This window comes from Bos indicus, chromosome 10 (assembly GCF_029378745.1).
Source record: "Bos indicus isolate NIAB-ARS_2022 breed Sahiwal x Tharparkar chromosome 10, NIAB-ARS_B.indTharparkar_mat_pri_1.0, whole genome shotgun sequence".
NCBI classification, from domain to species: domain Eukaryota; kingdom Metazoa; phylum Chordata; class Mammalia; order Artiodactyla; family Bovidae; genus Bos; species Bos indicus.
Window position 1 is genome coordinate 59,785,950 of NC_091769.1, and position 21,536 is coordinate 59,807,485.

Here is a 21,536-nt window from a genome sequence, read left to right on the forward strand (position 1 = left end):
ATCTCATTGATGAACAAATGGAAAGAAACTCATGTTTTTGGATCAAATGACTCACTGTCATAAAGCTCTCAATTCTTCCTGACCTAATTGATAAGTGTGATGTGATGGGGGCGAAAGGCTGTACTAATTTACTAGGACTGCCATACAAACTATCACAGTCTGGGTAACTTAACAGAAACTTACCTTCTCACAGTACTGAAGGCTGAAAGTCCAAGATCAAGGCACTGGCAGGCTTGGTTCCTTCCGAGGCCTTTCTCCTTGCTTACAGGTGGTTGCCTCCTTGCTGTGTCCTCACAGAGTCATCCCTCAGTCTGTGTGTCTTCTGCGACCCAACCTCTTACAAGGACAGCAGTCACACTGTGTTAGGACCCACTCAAAGGACCTCATTTTACCTGTTTAACCTTTTTAAAGGTCCTGTCTCCAAATGCATTCTGAGGTACTGAGGATTAGGAAGGACTTAAACATTTGAATTTTGAGGGGGACACAATTTAGGCCATAATAAAAACCAATAGGTCTTTTTTTGGAACTTGCCAAACTGATTCTGAAATTTATATTGATGAAAGAGGAGGAAGAGCAATGAGGGGAACTTACTGAATATTAGTAGAAACATTTAAAGCCTTCACAATTTAAAATTATAAATGGCATATGATTATATAGACTATGTAGACAGTCCAGTGAAACAAATGTAAACTTCTCAGTTCTTTTTGAGTAAATTTTTAAATGTAGTATGATATGAGTTAAAAGAAATACTTTAATTCTCAGTATTTCTAATGTTCTTAATTAATACTGGTTTTACTATTTTTCATTTGTTTACGTTTACAAATGACAGTAAGAGATTTTTTAATGTTTTGACATTAGAAGCTGTAGGACGGTTGTATTTTCCCCAATGATTAGTAAGATTGTTTTGCATAGTTTAAGCTTGTACACTCATTTTTACGTTCTTGCTCTGTTATGCAAAGCAAGGACAGCCTCTCCCTCTCAGTATATTTACATTTGTATAAATAGATACTAAAAACTGGGGCAAAGTCCAACAACCCAATGGATGAGCAAAGCTTATGAACAGACAGTGTTCGTAATAGTGTGTCCACATAGTGGAACAGAATGCAGCTAAATTAAAGAAAGCTCTGTAAGTCTTGATGAAAGGTACCTAGATATATGAAGTGGAAACAGCAGATACTTTGATGAAAGAAAGAAAAAAGAGAATTGCAAATTCATATTCATTTTTACATGAATGAACACAAGAACAATGCATAAGAAACCAATAAAAGCAATTACCTGTTAGCAAAATATGCTTGTTAAATATTATTTTGATTTTGAGCCATATGAATGAATATATTGTCTATAAAATTAAAAAATAGGCACTTTAAATGATAGTTTTCAGTAAAAAGGCAAGAAGTTGAAGACAAAAATATGGACATTTCTCATAAAAAGGAAATCAGTGTTATGAAATAACTGGCTTTGGAATATATTTATCTTAGATGAGTTGCATCAACAATATCAAGACTAGTTTTAATTCTTCTAAACCTATCTGAAAATGAAGTAATGAGTAAATTTTTTCATTTTAGTATTAACAGTACCAGCAACGGACATTGCTGAAGAAACTGTTATAAGTGAAGAACCGCCAGCCAAAAGACAATGTATTGAAATAATTGAAAACCGGGTGGAGTCTGCAGAAATAGAAGTAAGGAGTCTTTTACCCGGTGTGTTTTGCTGCAGTCATCCAAAATAAATTTCATCTGCTTTTTTTTTTGTCTTTTATATTTATTACTGACAGTATTGTTTTGATATAGAAGGAGTACTTTTTTGTCTAGTTTTTTTTTGCCTTATTCATATAGCAAGCCTTCAATAAATAAATATTGAATGAATGAATGAATGAGTGAAGAATCTGTTTGTAACAGTCTTTCATCATGGTAACATTGGAATGTCTTTGGTCTTTGCACTTCATCCTTTATTTTCTATTAAATTTACATACATCATTCTCACAGTCACTAGAGGGAATGTCACTATATATTGACTAAACATTTTTTTTCTGTCAAAAATGAAATGCAAATGTCTATTTGGGCTGGAAGATCCTCTTAAAGAATGTTGGAGTTTGTCAACTGAGTTATTTTTTTTGAAAAAGCCATAGATAACCGCTTATTTCACTGTTGAGTCCATTAAGGAAATTAAATGTAGACTAGCTGTTGATAGGGTCACCTTTTTTTTTACCTCTGCCAATCTAGTTTGAATTGTAAACTAGTTTGTAAATATGACTATTCCATAGTTACCTCGTAGATTTTTTTCTCACATTTCTGTAAATAGAATTGTTCCCCCAAGTTTATAATTAACTACATCAAAATGAAAATAAGATCTTTCTTGAATAACTTTTAAAGAGCAACTGCAATGTAAAGACAAGAAGTTTGGATTTGAAATTAAATGAGCTGGATTTGAATCCCACTTCTTGCCCCTCCTATTAGCTTTGAGGCAAGTTATCTTACCTTTCTGCACTTCTGTTTTATTTTCTCCCACATTTGAATTTAGGATAACAATATCTGCATTTTGGGGGTTTTATGAGAGTTGAAAAAGTCAGCCTATTGTTATATTCACATTCATAATATCTAATATATGTGAATAGTAAACATCGGTATTTAGAAATTCTTTGTTAAGGTTCTTGTTATTATACAAAAAAGAGGATTTTAAAAAATGTCACCTAAAGGAAACGTAGTTCTAACTGAGGACAGTTAGAAAATATTGTTGCCCAAATTCATTTACATGTAAGACTAGTGGCCACAATCTCAAAGTATATATTACTGAGTTAAGAAGAATTTAATTCATGGTTTAACCAGATGTTTAGTAATGTTTAATTATTGAGGGTGTGTTGTTTTATTTCTTCAAAATTTAGAGTAATAGACTAAAGTTCTTATAAATTAACCATTTATTTCATTGAATGGTGTCAGTATACTTATTTTTTAATAATCTTTAATATCTTTTACAGATAAATCAGTTGATCTTTTTTTTCTGACATAAAATGAAAAAGATTTTGTCATGTACTTTGCTTTAACTATTTAATAAAACACTTTTAAATTACTTGAATTTTTATTTAACATAAACTGACTTAATTCAGCATTTCTTTTAATTGGAGTACAGTTGATTTATGTCAGTTCACCATTTTTAAAACAGTGAATATGCAGCCTGTAGCTTTTATTTACCTAACAACCAGGGAGACTTGCTGTTTTCTTCAAATTTCACCCTGATTCCACCTACAGTCTTTCAGAAACCAGGGAGAATAATTACAAATAACAAGGAAGTATGAACTGAGATATGTAAAGTAACTAGAACCAAGGAGACAGCACTTCAGGGAGATGGAATTTTACCTTGATATAAAGAACTTAAGGAAGTTAGAGTTTCAGCTCAATTTTTGTAATTGAGTTACCTGGTAATAAAAATCTTATTTACCGTCACCGGAAATGTTCAGGCCAAAGTTGCATAATCTTAGAGCTACTGCAGAGAGACCTTGAAGCATAGAGTGAGCAGAGATGGTAGAGGCGGGCAGGGGATACAGAATGAAGAGAGACCTCCAATGTTTTCATTAAACTGTTTTCTTAGAGTACATGAAGTAGTTCTTTGGATTTTATTTTCGTAGATGACCAGTAGAGTTGTCTTAGGGATATATTTTTATATTCCTTTCTAAGTGATTGCTTGGCCAAAAACCTCAAGAGTTTCTCAAAATCAGTGGTTCTTAACTGGAGCAATTTTGACCCCAGGGGACATTTGGCAATATCTGGATACATTTCAGGTTGTCACAATGAGGGAAATGCCACTGACATTTAGTGTATGGAGGCTGGGGTTGCTGCTAAACGTTCCATAGGGTGTGTTTTGCCTTCTGTTCAGCCTTCATAGTGGAAAAGCAGCCACAGACAGTTTGGTAATGAGTGGGTATGGCTGTATTTCTGTTAAACTTTATTTATAAAAATAGGATCATGTTTGGCCCATGGCAGTTAGAGGATGTTTGCACACAAGCCGACAGCTCACACACCCTGCCTCAGTTTCTTTTTTAAAAAAATATTTAATGGTTAAGAATATGAGTCTGGAATCAAATTTAGGTTTGAATGATAATTTTCTGAGTGTGATTGGTCAAGTTATTTAACCTTTCAAGGCTTGGCTTCCCCATCCGTAAGAAGGGGAAAATAATAGCACCTACATTATCAAATTGTTGAAAGGTTCAAGTGAGAATGCATGTGAAGGACTAGTACAGTGGTGAGCATATAGTAAATGCTCAGTAACTTGCTATTATTATTATCTTCTAAAAGTTACACTGAGGTATGGTAGAAGATAAATCACTATTATGATTTTTTTGCTTTATAATAAAGTAAAATAAATTGGAATATTAAAAAATCATATATAAAACTGTTAAAAGATAATTGCTAATAGTTGAAACAGAATTTGAGAATCTTATTTGGAAATAAAGCAAATTTGAAGTCTTTGTTCCGTTATTCTATTGCCTAATGTAATAATAATATATCGTTGGGCATGAAGTTGTAGTGTAAGATAAATATCTTCCTTACTGGTTTCATAAACTGAAATAATTGTGAATCTCTTGCTCTGTCTAAATGTGAATAAATAGCTAATTTTATAAGATACCTTGAAGTTTATTTTTTCTAATATTTCCTACCAAATTAGGGCAAGTTTTTATCTATATTCAAAACTTTGACTGGCAAAGGATATTAGGACAGGTAAAATTGTAAAACATTTAAATGCACAGCTGTGTGTTCTCCTACCAGAGCAAGGTGGTCTAGCTTGTACCCTTTCTAAAGTCCTGCAGGTCACTGACAGGGACTGGTATCCATTGCTTATATGAGGTTGGCATCTTGCCTGTAGTAAGGAGAAAAGAGGAGCAGGGTAAGGCTTAGGCATTTCTTAACTTGGAGATGATGGGCACACCTTTCTTCTACTGTACATTTTATGTAATTGGACAATTTGGAGACTACATGTGCAATCAATCACTCCAACTTTTGGTGGGCTCATGGGAAAAACTAATGTTGGATCTAGCTTCATTCCCAGTGTAGGGAAGGCAGTGGGATCACAGGAAGGCAGGACTATTAGACATGTTCCTCCTTATGGACCATGTGAATAGTGAAGGGAAGGGAATCTTTTGGTGTTCCCAATGGACGTGGGTCAAAGAGAGAGTGGAAGAGACCCTCGTAGTGTTCTCTTTCCCAGTAAGCTGCCGACCCCTTGCCTTTACCTTCAGTTCTCTCTGGTTAAGTGTCTTGTCCAGTGGGAACCTGGCCTCATTTTGTGACCAGTAGTTCTGCTCTTGGCCCCCACCTCATTCAGAGGGCATGTGCTTCTGAGATGAGATTGAGCTTGGGTCTGTGCAAGTTGAGTTTTTGTCCATATGCTTACTGGAGGTATGGGAAAGGAGTTGAAATGTTTTCCCTTAGACAACTGTATAAGGGCAGAGTGAGGAGGAGGAGAAAGAATATCATTTTCATTGGACCAGATTAGTGTTTCACCTCTCAATTTATTCAGGAACTTAATACATGTGTTTTACAATATATAATGGATCACAATAGAGAAATTAATATTTTACTGATTTGTAAAATGGTATAATTTAGGAAATACTCATCTAGACCAGCCCTCTTCATTTTGAAGGTGAGGAATCTTGCTTGCTATCATAGGAAATGATAGTTTTAAACACAGTAACAGTAGAACCTCATAAACCTGACTCATTGTGTTATGGGAAAGCTACATCATCTCTGAGCATCATTTTTCTCATCTATAAAATGGGCATAATATCTATCTTACAGACTTGTTATTGGAAACCACCTTGTTAATCAACATATATAATGGGTTTTCAATGAATACTATTTTTTTTATAATTAGTAGCTTTTTAACATCACAGATAAAGATGTAAAGAGGTATGGCTATATATTTCCCTATTTAAGTTTTTCACTAGTTTTTATAGTTGGTATAAAAGTACAGGTACCCAGTTTGGGTTCATCATGGTAGTTTTATTTCGAATTAGCAAATAATTTCCTTGAGGTCAGAAACTAGTCTTTATCTCATATTGAGGAGCTCAAAATGAGGGCTTTAATTATAAGAGAATTGGTTGAAAAGGCAAGATGTCTCAGAAATACCAATAGATGGCTACTTTTAACTACTACAGGTTTCTTTATTTGTAGGATATATACTTGAATGTGTTAATGTATTTGTGCAGTTATGAAAAAAAAACTTTTTTTTTGTTAATTAGGAGAGAGAAGCTCTTCAGAAACAGCTGGATGAAGCTAATCGAGAAGCACAGAAATACCGACAGCAACTTCTAAAGAAAGAACAGGAAGCAGAGGCCTACAGACAGAAATTAGAAGCTATGACGCGTCTTCAGACTAATAAAGAAGCTGTTTAATTGAAATGAACATATAGTTTGAGTTTACTTTTGGTCAAGAAAGAATACAATCTTGAACTGTACACGATAAGGTGCAGTCATGGAAAGACAGGATAATTGAAGAGACTGCAGATGGATAATTGGACTTAAGCCATGAGCTCTGAGTTCTTGTAACATAAAACTTTAGAAGTTGTGAAATGTATTTAAAACTGAATTCTGTAAATAGTTTTTTTTTTTTTTTTTACAGTTCCAAATGAGTTGATAAAGATTGTTGAAGAGATCCAAAAACACAATAAGCCACCGTTTTTGTGAATTCTTTTTGATATTAGTACAAACCTTAATTTCTCAGAAATGGAACAGTTTTAAGGGTGATCGTTGTTGATTAGACCAAATGTGTAATAATTATGTGGTGGACTGATGCTGGAATTACTCCTGTTGGTATAAACTTCTATATGAAGAGAAGATTTCTACCAGGAAATCTTTGTACAGCTTTAAGTTGTCTCAGATTCTCTGAAAACATTTTTTAGAAAGCAGATTTTTATATTTGTTCAATTTCAGCTATACCCAAGTAGATGTACATGTATATGAAGCAAATATTTTTTAAAACTTTCTGTTTGTACATATTCTGCATGTTTTATAATTTTGGAATGCATCACTTGCATAGGTATTATTTTTCCCACAAAGATGATGAAAGTTACTAGGAAAGAAAGAAACCCTTTTATTCTGTAGGTCCTTGAAACTAAGTAAGCTAGCAGCTGGTTTTATTGGAATGACAATGTTCTTGGAAGGAGCAGCTTACAAGATATCTTGAATTTTCAAACTGCAAAATTTATGCTTTTTTGAAAATTTCGTAGTGGGGATGTGAAACTCTTCTGTGCCTTCCATCATGATTTCCACATGAAAGCACTTTAAGGCACTGGATTTTAAGATAATGTTTTTGGAAAACTCAAAACATGGGTTTCTGAAATACTTCATGGACTCATTTCCCCCCCAGGAAATTATTCTTACAGAAAAGAAAAAAACTGCTTTTGTATGTAGAACAAGAACTTTTTGTACTACAGTGATGCTATAGATATGTCTAACATAACTTTATCTTCTCCCTGTGAAAGCTGTAAGTCTGTGCTGTGACTGGCTCTCATCACAGTATTGTTAAATTCCACAAATGTATGGACATTAAACTCAGACATACTGTTGCTTTTTTTGTAAAACATAACTTCAAGCTCTTTTCTTGGTTTATTTTTTAATGTTTTATTGCTTTATGAAAATGTTTAACCCTAAGACCCTTCTAGATTACCTATACTGTATAAAGAAGCAGTTACCCTTAAAACTGTACTCTGACCTACTTTTCTATTTTACAATTAAATATCTTTTCCACATATGTTCAGTGTAGACTTATATTTTTGACCGCATTTTTTCACACATTAAAAAGTTTGTTCTGTGTATTATGGCAATATTCCACCCTTGCTGTTGAGTCACTAAGTCATGTCCAGCTCTTTGTGACTCCATGACTACAGCACACCAGGTCTTTCACTGTCCCCTGGAGTGTGCTCAAAGTCATGTCCTTTGAGTGAGTGATGCTATCTAACCATCTCATCCTCTGCCACCCTATTCTCCTTTTGCCTTCAGTCTCTGAGCATCAGGATCTTTTCCAGTGAGTTGGCTCTTCTTATCAAATGGCCAAACTATTGGAGCTTCAGCTTTAGCATCAGTCTTTCCAGTGAATATTCAGGGTTGACTTCCTTTATAATTGATTGGTTTGATCTTGTTGCAGTTCAAGGACTATCAAGAGTCTTATACAACACAATTTGAAAGCATCAATTCTTTGACGCTCAGTGTTCTTTATGGTCCAACTGTCTCATCCATATGTTATTACTGGAAAAACCATAGCTTTGACTATACTGACCTTTGTTGGCAAAGTGATGTCTCTGCTTTTTAATATGTTGTCTAGGTTGTTCATAACTTTGCTTCCAAGGAGTGAGCATCTTTTAATTTCATGGCTGCAGCCACCATCTGCAGTGATTTTGGGGCCCAAGAAAACAAAATTTGTCACTGCTTCCACTTTTCCCCCTTCTATTTGCCATAAAGGGATGTGACCGGATACCATCTTAGTTTTTTTCTTAATTTAGCTTTTTTCATGTTGAGTTTCAAGCCAGCTTTTTTACTCTTCTCTTTCACCCTCATCAAGAGGCTCTTTAGTTCCTCTTCACTTTCTGCCGTTAGAGTGGTATCATCTCCATCTTTGAGGTTGATATTTCTCTTGGCAGTCTTTATTCCAACTTCTGAGTCATCCAGCCTAGCATTTCGCATGATGTACTTACTCTACATAGACTCGATGGACGTGAGTTTGAGCAGGCTCTGGGAGTTGATGGACAGGGAAGTCTGATATGCTGCAGTTCATGGGGTCGCAAAGAGTTGGACACGACCGAGTGACTGAACTGAACTCTACATATAAGTTAAATATGCAGGGTGACAATATATAGCCTTATTGTATGCTTTTCCCAATTTTGAATCAGTTTGTTCCATGTCTGATTCTAATTGTTACTTCTTGACCTGCATACAGGTTTCTCAGGAGACAGGTAAGGTGGTCTGGTACTCCCATCTCTCTAAGAATTTTCCACAGTTTGTTGTGATCTACACAGTCAAAAGCTTTAGTGTAGTCAGTGAAGCAGCAATGGACCTTTTTCTGGAGCTCCCTTGCTTTCTCCTTGATGCAACACATGTTGGCAGTTTGATCTCTGGTTCCTCTGCCTCTTTGAAACCCAACTTTTACATCTAGAAGTTCTCAATTCATGTATTGTTGAAGCTTAGCTTAAAGGTTTTTGAGCATAACCTTAATACCGTGTGAAATGAGTGCAATTGTACTGTAGTTTGAACATTCTTTGGCATTGCCCTTCTTTGGGATTGGAAGAAAAACACCTTTTCCAGTACTGTGGCCACTGCTGAGTTTTCCAAGTTCGCTGACTTATTGAGTGCAACACTTTAACAGTACCATCTTTTAGGGTTTTAATTAGCTCAGCGGGAATTCCATCACCTCCACTAGCTTTGTTCGTGGTAATGCTTCCTAAGGCTCATTTGACTTCGCACTCTAGGATGTCCAGTTCTAGGTGAGTGAGCATGCCATCGTGGTTATCTGGGTCATTTAGACCTTTTTAAAATAGTTCTTCTCTATTCTTGTCATCTCTTAAATTTCTTCTGCTTCTGTTAGGTCCTTTCTGTTTCTGGACGTGGTCAAGCAGGAAATGGCAAGATTGAACATTAACATCTTAGGAAAAAGTGAGCTAAAGTGGAAGGGAATGGGTGAATTTAATTCAAATGACTATTATATCTACTACTGTGGGTAAGAATCCCTTAGAACAAATGGAGTAGCCCTCAGAGTCAACAAGAGTCCAAAATGCAGTACTTAGGTGCAACCTCAAAAATGCCAGAATGATCTCGGTTTATTTCCAAGGCAAACCAACATCACAGTAATCCAAGTCTATGCCCCAACCACTGATGCAAAGAAGCTGAAGTTGACCTATGAAGACCTTTAACACCTTCTAGAACTAACATCAAAAAAAGAAGTCGTTTCATCATAGAAGATTGGAATGCAAAAGTAGGACATCAAGAGATACCTGGATTAACAGGAAAGTTTGGCTTTGGAGTACAAAATGAAGCAGGGCAAAGGCTAACAGTTTTGTCAAGAGAACGCACTAGTCATAGGAAACACCCATTCCCAACAACACAAAAGATGACTTTACATATGGACATCACAAGACGGTCAATACCAAAATCAGATTGATTATATTCTTTGCAGCCGAAGATGGAGAAACTCTATACAGTCAGCAAAAACAAGACCGGGAATTGACTGTGGCTCAGATCATGAGCTGCTTATTGCCAAATTCAGGCTTAAATTGAAGAAAGTAGGGAAAACCACTAGACCATTCAGGTCTGACCTAAATCTAATCCTTTATAATTTTACACTGGAGATGACCAATAGATTCAAGGGATTAGATGTGGTAGACGGAGTGCTTGAAGAACTATGGACAGAAGTTCACAATATTGTACAGGAGGCTGTGACTTTGGGGGAAGTCCACTTTTTTCAGAATCTGTTATGTTGGACTTTAATTGCTCAATCATCTATGCCTGACTCACTGTACTATACAATAAAAACTTAGACAAGAATTTATAACTAGAAAAGGGTATGCTTTTCTCTTTTAGCTTCTGTTTTGAAATGGGCTGGAAAAGCTTTGTATTCTACTTATTCTCAGTGGTGTTATGGGCAGAGATTTAAAAGAACTGAGAATAAAATACTAATAATAAGAATTTTCAGCAATCCACATTTAATGTGTTTCTAGTACATAATGATGGATTTATAGTTAACGGTCATCAGGTTGCCACATTGATAGCTAATTATTTCCACTTATGTGTAAATGAACACCTTCCTTATTTTCTTTTTTAGAAAACAATCCACATTTGCAGTATTTGTGTGAGAAACAAAGATGCCTGGTGATATTTTTGCATTGGGTTAAGGATGTTTCTGTTTATATTTTCATGAAAGGAATGAAATGCTGATTTTAAATGAATAGACACCTTCTTGGGCAGCCCTTCTCAACTAGGGTTCTGTGAGAGAATCAAACCCTTGCAGAATCAAGCCCTAATGTCCTAAAGGTTAGGGCCTGATGAATTAATTCCTGGTAATGCATTAGTTTCCTTCCCGTGCATCTGGAATAGTACTGGTTAGGTACTATCTAGACACAGTTCATTATGCATCTTGATTGCCTAATTACTTAATTAAGACTTCACTGTGTAGAGTTGCTAGAACTCTGGGATGATTAATTCTAGGTTGATCTGTGGTGATTTCAGGAAGCCTCTTCTGACAGCTGGTATCTGCAGAGACTGTACTCAACTAATTTTCATTTATTGTTACTTTATTTATTTCTCAATTACTTCCCCAAAGGGCTTGTGATGTGATTTATTTTTATTAGAAGTTATTTTCTAATGTCAGTCTTTCCTAATATCAACAGCAAGATAGTTTTTCATTTACTCTAGCTCTGGATTTCTCTATGATGGTTGAGGGTTGGGACTTGGAGAGCTTTCTTCTGTGACATTCAAAATAACAGCTGAAGACCAAAGGAAATAAATGTGAAATTCCGTTTAATTTGGACTACACATGTTTTTAGCAAAAAGATCTGTATACAAAATATATTCAAAACATATTGCTAAAGGAAATCTGTGCCAGCATGTTTCTTCAACATAGTCATTTATGATATTTGCTGAAAAGTAGAAGAAACCCTTGCATATAACAGGAACTGATGAGTTGACAGACATATTCACGGATGCTTTATGCTGATATGATTTTTTTTAATTACTCCATACAAAGTTTCTTCCAGATAAAAATCTATAAAATTTCTTTGTGTCTTAATACCTGAAAAATCAAAATATATCAAGAAGAAAACCCTTTTCAGATAAAATCACAAAACAATTGTAGGAACCTTTATATCCATATGGATGGGTTCCCAAGCCATCAGCACTCAGGCTTATATAGCAAATAGAAAAAAAATTTTTTTCTATTCACCTAGCTTCTATTGAGTAAATATCTCCTTCCATCATGTCAGATCAACTGAGGAATGAGCTAACTAATATATTCGTTATTTCATTAAGTCATATTTACTGTAGTTGGATTTCATTATAGATAACTAGTCTCTTGTAGTTTTGAATGATGTTTGCTATTTGCTTTCTCTGTTAGGTGAGAACATCTCAGTGCACATGGACTCAGTTTGACGTAAGCTCTGAATTCATTCTCAGATTACTCTGTATAATTTATAATGGAAAATATACCTCTGATTCCAAATGAAAATTTTGATATCAATATTTTTGTGACTTACTGAAACTGTTTCCAAATATGCAGTCTTACAGTTTTTTACATCATTTTGATACCCTGAGCTCCTTTTAAAAGATTTCACTTTAATAATAATCAAATAGTGAATATAATTTGCGTATGGTTCTTGGGACTCTTCATTTTTAGATAAGTATTGTAACTCTCCCCAAAACTGCTGTTTTCCTCCTGGAAAAATTCTGACCTGATCTCTATGATTCTGTCCAGTATTCTCTGTTAACTGCTTGCTCAGTTTTTCGTTTGAGTGGTTTTGATCTCATGTGCATGACTAATATGTTATATGTTTTCTATGTATATAAATAAATATAATTCTAGGCTTATGGATTATAATTTTGAATTTTATGAATTTTAATGTCTCCTTTGTTTTTCTGTAAGAAAATATTTTTCTTGTATGCCAGATTAAACTCAGTAAAGCATTAACTTTTATATTACTATTTTTCATATTTATCCTATACTTGCCATCCTTATACTCAAGAATTAAGTTTAATTTGCTTTTGCATATTTTGCTATAGAAAAATAACATACATTAAGAAAGCTTACACCTAAATGAACCTGTATCCTCTTTTTACAAGATATTTCAGTGTGCCAGAGAAGTGACTACTTCCAAACTTTTCCTTTCATACCAAATTTCATAAACATAGGGTAGAGTTTTCTGTGGTTCTTAAACTTTGTTAAATTATCATTTTATACGTCATTCTGCATATCTTTTTCAGTTAACATTTTAGACATTAATTCGTATCTGAATATCTAATAATTCATTTTGACTGTTATATAAAATTAAATAAGGATATAATAAGTCCCGTACACATGAATCTTCAAGATGCAGACTTTCAAAGATGCAAACATTCATGCCAGCCCCTGTACGCCAGCTATCGTGCTCTACCACTATACTTTTCAAGGAACTATACTGTAAGATTAAAAATGTTTTATTTTCTGTGTTTGTTTTCTATATACATATGATCTGTGTGAAAAGTATTATAAACCTATTATAGTACAGTGCTATATAGCCTGTTGTGTTAGTTGGGTACCTTGGCTAACTTTGTTGGACTTACAAACAAATTGGACTTACGAAGTTGCTCTCAGAACTCATGCGTATGTAGGGGACTTACTGTATACCATGTGTATTTATTTGTTTCATGTATAGAGATGTCACTATTTTGGGCTGTTATAAATAATACTTAATGAATAGCCTCATATGTTTGTTATCTTTGTATGTGCATGCATGTACTAGGTTTTTCCAGAAAATGGAATTGTTAGATGATGGGTCAGCAGTTTTACCCAACATTGTCCAATTGCTTTCCAGAGTGGCTCTGAATAGAAATGAGAATTCTCACTTCCCCACATCTAACAAACACATGATTTTATTATACTATTTTGCCAGCGTTCATTGGTCTGAAATTGTTCTCATTATTTGTAATTCCCTATTATTAGTGAGGCTGAACATTTTCCCCTGTTTCTTGTCCATTAGCGTTTATTCTTCTGTGAATTGCTAGTTCATGGCCTGTTATTTCCTGTGTATTTTTCATATTGATTTGTTGATGTTTAATATTTTTTCTGGAAACTAATCTTTTGCTGGTGGTAAATATTTTCCCCCAGTGTCTGACTTAAAAAAAGCTTTTTAAAATTGTCTCAAACGGTACATGTTTACTAAGTATTATGTGCAACCTAATGCCAGGCTGAGTTTGAGTATTATATCAGTGTAATACTCAAGGAGCCTATATATAAAGTGGAACGAAGTTTTAATTTACAGCTTGAATCTTTTTCTCTTTTAGTTGAATACTATCTCCTTTTTATTATATATACTTTCCCAGATAATTAGAAAAAATTTTCATTTCCACACTTATTGTTTTTATGACGTAATATACTACTCAAGGTAACTTTTTCCCATTCTTGCTCTACATTTTTTAAAAAAATATTTTACAGTTGTGTTTTGAATTGTATTTGAAAGGACAATGAATGTTTGGATTATTGCATGTGATGTGTATTCAAACATTCAGAAGCATTTATAGCAAAACCTCCAAAAATTAAAATTTCACTAGCCCTGACCCTAAAGCTCTGGTGTCTTAAAAGCTGTAGATACCAAACTTGAGAGAAGCAGCCTGTTGTGATAGAAAGACTATGGATATTGGAGCAGATAATCCTGGGTTCAGATCCTGGTCCCTTCGATTATTATTTTGTGTAATTTTAGCCACGTGTTTTAATTTCCTTGAGACTAAGTTTCTCAAGGATGAGACAGAAAATGGCTTTCACTAGGTTGTGAAGATTGAACCAAATCATATGTGTTAAAACTGCAAGGCTGGACACAAAGGTGTGATTTTCTGCTGTCCCAAGGGAGTGTGTCTGTCCACTCCATCCTTATGCTACCTTCCCCAGTGAACAACTAAGCTTGGTTGCTCTTTGTACAACTAGTTGCTCCCTGGAGGAAGCTGGACTTCCTTTTCCCTCCTATCATGTAACCTCTTTTAGACTGGCCCTAGCCTACGTCTGTGCCACATCTGTGCCCAGTGCTTCTTCAGGGGGCAAATAGCATTACTATGGGCACAGCAGTCCCCTTTCATTACATGGCTGAAAGTGAAACCAGTTCCTCAGTTCTAAGCAGTTCCTTGAGGGCATAGCTCTCTGTCTTCAGTCCTACTAATTCCTTTGTTTCCAGTAAAATCTTGTTTCCTTGGTGGCAGTTTCACCACTATATTTGCAGCTCACACTTCCCCCGTTCATCAGACAAGCATAATATTTCTTTGTGGAGTTTCTCAGTGAAGCTGGAGTTCTAGGCTCTTATTTCTGTTGTTGCCTGGCTTTAAGGCACACACCACTAAACTTCTTACTTTCCTAAATTCAGTTAAAAGTGAAAAGGATAGACCAAATGTGGAAGACATCACATCTCAGTTCTTTTAAGCAGAACTTAAAACATTCCAAACAGCAAATTGTATAAAAGTAACAAGTTATTACTATAACTTTATATAATCTGTTCACATCTAAAAGAAGGAACAGAACTCACTGTATCTATGTGTGGAAAGATGGGGAAACATTGATACACTTACTCTTCCTGGAAGGCATTTTGCAAAACCCACCAAAACTCTTTTACTCAGCAATTCTACTTCTAGGAATTTATTGGAAGAAATATCTCACTGGGCAAAATGTTCTATTTTAATCCTATTAATAGCAACAAACAAAATTCCCCAAACTTAATTGTCCAGATACAGGATTGGTGGAAGATTCCAGTATATGCATATGGCAGAATGTAATGCAGCCATTAGAATGTTAAACAAATTCTTTTCCTAGAGTGCAGTATGATTAAATTTTTAAATGTCACATGTCTTAAGTGTGAGGTATGTGTGTGTGGTGAGTCTATACATGGAGTTACTAGGAGGTGTACACTGTGAGTATGAGTGTGGCAAAAGATGGAGTTCTAGGGTGCGTGGGCTCAGTAGTTGCGGTGCTCGGCCTTAGTTGCCCCACGGCATGTGGGACCTTAGTTCCTTGACCAGGGATCGAACCACATCCCCTGCAGTTGAAGGTAGATTCTTAACTGCTGTACCACCAGGGAAGTCCCAAGAAAGTTGCATTTTATTATAATCACATCTTTAAAAAAATTTAGTTTAATTAAAATAGGTAGTAAATGCTCATTAAATAAGAAAGTAAATAAATACAGTAAAAATAAAAGTTATAAAAGGCAGCTGTGCAAATCCTCTTCTCACCTCCAGGCCTATCTGCTCAACTCCTATTCCAGGTAACTACCATTATTAATTATTTATTAGTAATTTCAGTTTTACTTTTTGCAGGGAGCCGCATAGAAGCAAATGTATGCTACATTCTCATTTTCCCCATTTTTTTCACAAATGGTACACTCTATTCTGCTCTGTGCTGTTTTCCTCATCCCTTGGAGTCTACTCCTTTTTCTGTAGAATTGCACTGTGCCTGTGCCTTAGTTAAATTAGTTTCCTAGTCATGGACAGTTACGTTGTTTCCAATCTTCTGCTACTAATACTCTGCTGCAAAGAATCCCCTTGTATGCATCATTTCACAGGTGTACAGGGATATCGTAAAGTGGAAGAGGTGGGTCAAGGGCAAGTGCATTTGCAGTTTTACAGATATTTCCAGATTGCCCTGCCACCTCTCTTTCAATGGGAGTACCTGTTTTGCTTTCGGCTTGCCCACAGACTGTTATTAGCAAACAGAATGTGTTATTCTGGTAAGTAAAATGTAGTAGCTGAGTATAGATTTAAGTTGATTTTCTCAGTTATGGGTTTTGTATTTTCCTTTATGCTAATTTCTCTTACTATTCTTTGCCCAATCTTTTCTATCAGAGTGTTGGCCTTTTTCTTCTTGCTCGTGTATTATGAGTTGCAAGTAGTTTTCCTCAGTTTTTCACTGTCTTTTGACTTTCCTTATGGGTGTTTTTTTTTTTTTAAATACAGTTGAATGTATAGTTTCTGGCTTTTGAGCCATAGCTAGAAACATATTGCTCACTCTGAGGTTAACCAGAAAAGCATCTAAATTTTCTTCATGTAATTTTCATCTTCTTTTAAAAAAAAAAAAAATTTATGTATTGGCTGTGCAGGGCTTCAGTAGTCGTGGCTCTGGGCTTTAGAGCACAGGCTTAATTGTTGTGGCTCATGGGCTTAGTTGCTCTAGCCTGTGGGATCTTCCTGGATCAGGGGTCGAACCTGTGTCTCCTGTTTTGGCAAGCGGATTCTTTACCACCAAGTCACCAGGGAAGCTCCTCATCTTCCTTTTTTTAACAGCTTTGTTGGTATGTAATTGACATATCAAAAATGCATTATATATTTAATGTATATAGTAATAAGTTGATGACCTCGGACATATGCATATACCCAGGTGGTGCTAGTGATAAAGAATCTGCCAATGCAGAAGACATACGAGATGCAGGTTTGATCCCTGGGCCTGGAGGAGGACATTGCAACCCACTCCAGAATTCTTGCCTGGAGAATTCCATGGACAGAGGAGCCTGGTGGGCTATAGTCCATGGGGTTGCAAAGAGTTGGACACGACTGAAGCAACTTAGCACACATGAAACTGTTACCTAGATTATAGTAGTGCTTTCATGTAATTTTATGCTTTTATTTTTTACATTTATATTTTAAATTCTTTTGGAACTTATCAAGGTACATGGTGAGAGGATTGGATACAACTTATTTTTTTCTGGATGACTACCCCTTGTTTAAGCACTTTCCTGATCTGAGTTGCCATGTTTATTATATGTCTTTAATTATTTGTTCTTTTTGTCTCTTCGTATACCAGTATTGCATTGTTTTACTTATTAAATCTTCATAAAGTATTTTAATACCTTCTTCATAAGAGCAGAACTTCCTTGTTACTCTTATAGTTTTCCTCATTATTCTAGTTTATTCATTTTCCCTTATTAATTGTAAAAATGGCTACTGAATTCAAAACAGAACACGCTAAGAACCTGTTGGTGTTTTCACTGGGGTTGTGTTAAATTTGTAAATTAATTTGGAGGAAATTGATATCTTTGTGGTGTTGAGTCTTACTTTACAAGAACATGTAGTCATGTCTTCTTTTATATCATTCAGCAGCAATTAAAAAATAAAACTTTGTTTATTATGTTCAAGAAAATGATAGTTGAAATTTTATAATTTGGTAAGAGATTGAAAACTGTAACAAACCAACCATTTGTGTAGGTTTTAAATTTTTATTTATTTTTGCATACTTTACATAGCTACTAAGAGCAGTCAGGAATGCCAGTATTTCCATGCCAATACAAGTACATGGAAAAAAATGACAATAGTGGGAAAGGAGTCTAGGCTACATACCTAATCCCAGTGGAGAAGGAGGAGACCATGGAACAAGAGGTTGCCTCTTAAAACACTGATAAATATTAATAATAACACCTTGCATCCTATATACTGCTTTCATTAACTGTCTTTTACAACATCTCATTAATTTTTTTTGTCCACGCCACATGGCATGCAGGATTTTAGTTCCCTAACCAGGGATCTAACCCATGCCCCCTGCAATAGAAGCACTGAGTCTTAACCATGAGACGCCGGGGAGGTCCCCACAAAAACTCATTAATTAATAGAACCTCATAGATTACGACAAAACAGAGTAAATACCCATTTTGGTGTGGCATACTAGAAGAAAAAGAATTTACCTGCTAGTACACATGTAAAGAATACAACAACCAACTATGGGCGAGAGCCCTAATAAAATGTGATTCTTAAGTTTTGTTGGAAGTATAACACACATATAGAAAAATAAAGAAAACCTAAGTTTCAGCTCAATGAATTTTCACAAATTAAATGCCCCCATGTAACCAGCATCCAGATAAGAAAATGAAACAAAACTAGGATCCCAGAAGACTCTGAGTCTCCTTCCAGGCACTCTTTGCAAAGGGTAGGTACTATCCTGTCTCATAACATCAAGTATTTATTTTGCATAAGCTTGTACTTCAGATAATGGAAGTATACTGTATGTACTCTTTTGGCATATCCAAATGTATTTACCCATAGCATGGATGACCGTTTGAATCCAGTGTTTACCTGTTACGAATATGTGAGCATTCTTGCACATTCTTATGTTGATCATATAAGAGTATTTTTGTTGGTTAATTACCTGAAAGTGAACATTTTTTTTAGCATATATATACATATATATGTGTGTGTGTGTGTGTGTGTATATATATATATATATATATATATATGTTTAGCTATGGAAGATAATATGAGAGAATATTTTCCAGGATACATGTTTAAATTTATGCCCCGACCTGAGTGTATGAGCTCCAATTGCTCTTAATATTTGCTGTCTTCCTCATTTTAGCCCTTTGGGTTTTGGGGTAATATGCCCTTGTGGTTTTAGTTTGAATTTCCCTGATCACTAATGAGATTGAACATCTTTTGTTACATTTATTGACTAGATATCCTCTTTGAAGAAGTACCTGTTCAAATTTGTTATCTATTTTTTCTATTGGATATACTGTCTTTTAAAGTTGATCTTTGCATGTTCTTTTTATGTCCTGGGTGTGTCCTCTGTTGAATATAAGAATTATGGGGAAAAGAATACCAAATGGAAATTCTAAAACTGAAAAATATACAATAACTGACATCAGGAAAATCAATAACCAGGTGTATCATCACATTAGATACATCTGAAGAGAAAAGTCAAAGATAGATCAGAGGATAATTGCCACACTGAAACTCAGAGGGAAAAGAAGATGGGAAACAAAACAATATAAAATATAATTTTATATATAATTTATAATTTATATAACACATTATTATATAATATGTATATATATTTTAACCAGTTTAAAATAGTTAAAAAGTTTAACATAGGCATAATTGGAGTTGTAGAAGAATCAAAAAGAAGGAGCAGAAGCAACAGTTGAAGAGAAAAATAACTCGGAGTTTGTCATTGAAACTTCTTAACTCAGTTTTCGTGTGCTCAATAAACGTCAGCTATTATCACTGTCAATATTATTGTTTTTCCTACTCCTGTGAAAACTTTATACTATTGACAATATCACTGGATCCAAATCTACTAGGACATTTATTCATCAAAGACCTTATGTTCCTGAGGTTTTTCTCCTCCTGCTCCTCCTCCACTTCCTCGTGCTTCATCAACAGCTTTATTGTGGCAACCCAGTCCAATATTCTTGCCTAGAGAATCCCGTGGACGGAGGAGCCTGGTGGGCTGCTGTCCACAGGGTCGCACAGAGTCGCACACGACTGAAGCGACTTAGCATGCATGCATGCGTTGGAGGAGGAAATGGCAACCCACTCCAGTATTCTTGCCTAGAGAATCCTATGGACAGAGGAGCCAGATGGGCTGCCATCTATGGGGTCGCACAGAGTCAGACATGACTGAAGCGACTTAGCAGCAGCAGCAGCATACTTTAAATCCTATTTATTTTTCCTTTTTTGTTATATTTACTAGTTTATTTCTTTTATTCTACATGTAAGTGATATCATGTAGTATTTGTCTTTCTCCAACTTATTTCACTAAGCATAATATTCTCTAGGTCTATCCATGTTGCTGCAAATGGCAAATTTTCATTCTTTTATGGCTGAGTAATATTCCATCTTGAACCAGGTTATCTGTTGATGGGCACTTGGATTGTTTCCATGTCTTGTCTACCGCAAATAGTGCTTCTGTGAACACTGAGGTACATATATCTTTTCAAATTCATTTTTTCCAGATATATGTGTAGGAGTGGAATTGCTGGGTCATGTGGTAGCTTTATTTTTAGTTTTTTTTTTTTAATTTTAAGGAATCCCATACTGTTTTCCATAGTGGCTGCACCAATTTGCATTCCCATCAATAGTATAGAAGGGGTCCCTTTTCTCCATACCATTTCCAGCATTTTTTATTTGTGGACTTCTTGATGATAATCATTCTGATTGATGTGCGGTGCTACTGCTCTGTGGTTTTGATTTGCATGATGAAGTGGAGCATCTTTTCCTGTGCCTATTGGCCATCTCAGTGTCTTCTCTGGGAAAATGTCTGTTCAGGTCTTCTGCCTATTTTTAAATCAGGTTTTTTTTTAATGTTATATATTTTGGATATTAGCCCATTATTGATCAAATCGTTTGCACTTTCTCCCATTCAGTAGGTATCTTTTCATTTTGTTGATGGTTTCCTTTGCTGTGCAAAAGCTTTTCAGTTTAATTAGTTTCCATTTGTTTATTTTTTCCTTGTATTTCCTCTGCTTTAAGAGACAGATCCAAAGAAATATGGCTAAAATTTATGTCAGAGAGTGTTCCATCTCTGTTTTATTCTGTGAGTTTTATGGTTTCTGGTCTTACATTTAGGTCTTTAATCCATTCTGAGTTTATTCCTCTGGGCTTCCCTGGTGGCTCAGGTGGTAAAGAATCTACCTGCAGTGCAGGAAAAACCCAGTTCGATACCTGGGTTGGGAAGATACTCTGGAGAAGGGAATGGCAATCCACTCCAGTATTTTTGCCTGGAGAATTCCATGGACAGAGGAGCCTGGAGGGCTGTCATCCATGGGGTCACAAAGAGGACACAGCTGAGTGACTAACACACAAGGTATAAGAGAATATTCTAATTTCATCTCTTATATGTAGCTGTCCAGTTTTCCCAGCACCGTTTATTGGAGAGACTGTCTTTTTTCCCTAAGCTGTCAACCTCTGGTAGCTGGTACTCTACCTTTTGTCTCTACAAATTTGACTATTCTGGACATTACATGTAAATGACATGATACGATATGTAGTCCTGTATAACTACCTTCTTTCACTTAGTGTTTTCAAGGTTTATCCATGTTGTAGCTGTTATCAATAGCTCATTCCCTTT

The 21,536-nt window shown here is 35.3% G+C and overlaps 1 protein-coding gene across 9 annotated transcripts in view; it reads left to right on the plus strand.

The window, feature by feature from the left end:
* The window catches only part of GABPB1 (GA binding protein transcription factor subunit beta 1), a 71,495-nt gene extending 63,753 nt beyond the window's left edge, over nt 1-7,742 (plus strand). For 8 of the 9 annotated variants that reach the window (XM_070797565.1, XM_070797560.1, XM_019968850.2 and 5 more), the window contains 2 exons: nt 1,566-1,681; nt 6,233-7,742. In XM_070797565.1, coding sequence (XP_070653666.1) covers nt 1,566-1,681; nt 6,233-6,385 — 269 coding nt within the window. In that variant the 3' untranslated portion in view covers nt 6,386-7,742. Of the gene's footprint in view, nt 1-1,565; nt 1,701-6,232 lie in introns of all 9 variants that reach the window. The other variant, XM_070797564.1, reaches the window with a different exon arrangement.
* Nucleotides 7,743-21,536: the final 13,794 nt, after the last annotated feature.